At 49.7% G+C, this 2,183-nt stretch overlaps 1 protein-coding gene across 1 annotated transcript; it reads right to left on the bottom strand.

Annotated features, from left to right (window-relative positions):
* Positions 1–382: 382 nt before the first annotated feature.
* LOC136465199 (glyceraldehyde-3-phosphate dehydrogenase GAPCP2, chloroplastic-like) lies at positions 383–1,696 on the bottom strand. Its single transcript, XM_066464035.1, has 4 exons — positions 1,256–1,696; positions 699–769; positions 544–602; positions 383–447 (listed from the first exon to the last, which is right to left on the bottom strand). The coding sequence occupies exons 1-4, from the start codon at positions 1,331–1,333 to the stop codon at positions 383–385; spliced, it is 273 nt and encodes a 90-aa protein (XP_066320132.1). The 5' UTR covers positions 1,334–1,696.
* Positions 1,697–2,183: the final 487 nt, after the last annotated feature.

Genomic DNA, 2,183 nt, shown 5'->3' with positions numbered 1-2,183 from the left:
AACCCTACAGTATCAAGAAAAGGGGTAAGAATGAATCAGAAATACAATCTGATATAATTCACCTAGTTCATACTTGTACCGAAGTGCAAAGTAACTCAGAAAGCCAAGAATGGTTTATTTTTTAGAGTACCAAGAATGATCTATTTGCTAAATGCAGTTAGCTAAGTGCAACAAATACTCAACTGGGAGTCTTTGTAAAACCTTAAAACATGACATCTCAAGTGGCGTATTTGGTAGCAATGCACACTAGATATTAGTGAGAAAGGCCAGCCAAGCCTGAAGACAGAACGCATTGACCAGCCCAAGGTGGTCAATGGATTGATGAGTTGATCTGTCTCATTCAGATTACAATACGATATTTTCATTCACGTCAATTTAGTTCCTACAATTGTACATAAAAGAACTCACCATTGATGCCAATCTTGGTCTTCTCCCCACTCGAATATTCTACAGAGAAACAAAGTAAGAACAAAATTATAAATCCACTACAGTCTGCGCAATTAACCTGAAAATGTTTGGTCGGTGAGTACAACAGCTACTTACGTGGCACAGCAGGGGGCGCCTGTGTAGCTATCGCCCTCAGCGGCTCGATGTTCCTCGCACTTCAATTCACAAGAAGTTAGACAGACTATACTAATGTCTGAGATTACATTTACACGGCAACAGGGACTAATAAGGCGTGAAAAGTGAGAACTTACGCCGAAGAGGCCGTTATGGAGGGGAAGGCGCAGCCAAAGTGAGCCGAGCCAGTGCTCCTCACGCACGAGACCTACAGTGTATCAGCCAAATCGTGTCAGTGGGGGCACTGCAATGTGCTAGGAATCACAGATCACTGCATCAGGGGTGAGGACAATGCAAACAATCAAACAGGAAACTGATGTCCTCCCGTGGGGCACCTGGAAAGAACTTGGAACTTGGGACAAAACTCCGACCCCAGAATTTTTAAAATAAAATAGTACAGTGAAAAACTCTGATTCCCTGAAGCCTGCAATTTCACACCCAAACAAACGGCCGGAACGCAGTATTGCAATTTATTAGCCTAGCACAACACACGGTTGAGAGCTACATCGAACCACCACCAGACTAGGATCGGGAGCCAAATCTAGGCGCGGCAATGAATCCGAGAAAGGAATTCGCGACCCACCCGCACGCGAGGCGCGAGATGCTCCAGCGAATCGCCAACAACAATATCGGGGAAAGAAAAAACAGCATGCACGCCGGAGACGAAGAGAGCACGGGCTACGAGCAGGCATACCTTGACGGGGTCGGCCGCGGCGGTGCGGGATCCGGCGGCGACGGCCGCGGCGCGGAGGGGAATGGAGAGCGCCGCCATGTGTGGGGATGGGGAATGGGAGAGGGCGGGCCTGCGCGTACGTGTGCTAGGGTTTGACCGACGCCGCGAGGAGGGGACCGGGGCAGGAGCGAGGTTTTGCCTTTCGGGGGCGCGGAGGAGGCGAGCGGACAGCGGGGGAAGAGGGGGGAAGGTGGCGGCGAGGCGGAAGCGTTCAGCGCGTGATCGTTCCTCGTTCGTATTATAAACAAGAAAAGAAGAGGAAAAAAAAAAGGTGGCCGCGCAGCGCAACGGCCCGCCGGCCCGGGTGGGTAGGTGGCGCCGGCGGGTGCCCGTGCGATCGCCGCTGCGTTCGGCTCGATCGGGACCCCCTGCACGTTCTCCGCTCGCGTCCTGCTGGTGCAGTTTTTGCTTCGCCTACCACCACCAAACCCCCCAGACTCTGGGCTCTAATATACTCCTGACCACTCCGGTGAAGACAACGAGGGGGTCCCATCAGGCTGCGATTAAGAAAAGAGATCAATTGCCATTCGTCTGTAATTGTATGGCCCAATGCAGATCTTTGACTACATCGATTATGTTTCTCCCACCCAATTGATTTCGATTTTGCCTTCTCCTCCTCCTCTGATGTTGGGTGATTGCTTTTCTTTTTCTAATAAGTAGTCACCTAGGGTTTGGGCTCTGATCGTAAGCACCGACATCTTGGGCTGAGCTTGGAGCGCGTGAATTTCGACCCGTAAAAACGATGAGTAGGTGAGTTACTTTTTCATGTTACTGTCGTGATGCTATTATAACAATTTTGAGATGCACAAGCGCCCTTGTGTGGTGATGCAAGTTTTTTTTAAAAAAAAAACTGAGTATGATCCCATTACTCAATTGCTAATAAATTGTT

This window comes from Miscanthus floridulus, chromosome 7 (assembly GCF_019320115.1).
Source record: "Miscanthus floridulus cultivar M001 chromosome 7, ASM1932011v1, whole genome shotgun sequence".
NCBI lineage: Eukaryota > Viridiplantae > Streptophyta > Magnoliopsida > Poales > Poaceae > Miscanthus > Miscanthus floridulus.
Note: the sequence above shows the minus strand (reverse complement) of the source record. Positions and strands in the feature narration are given on the sequence as shown.

Bases quoted from the DNA above. Each gene is read 5' to 3' on its own strand.
- LOC136465199 (XM_066464035.1), bottom strand. From the start codon at position 1,333: ATGGCGGCGCTCTCCATTCCCCTCCGCGCCGCGGCCGTCGCCGCCGGA. The intron at 770-1,255 runs GTATGCCTGCTC...GATACACTGTAG, and splicing joins CCGCGGCCGACCCCGTCAAG to GTCTCGTGCGTGAGGAGCAC. The intron at 603-698 runs GTAAGTTCTCAC...TGTGAATTGAAG, and splicing joins TCCATAACGGCCTCTTCGGC to TGCGAGGAACATCGAGCCGC.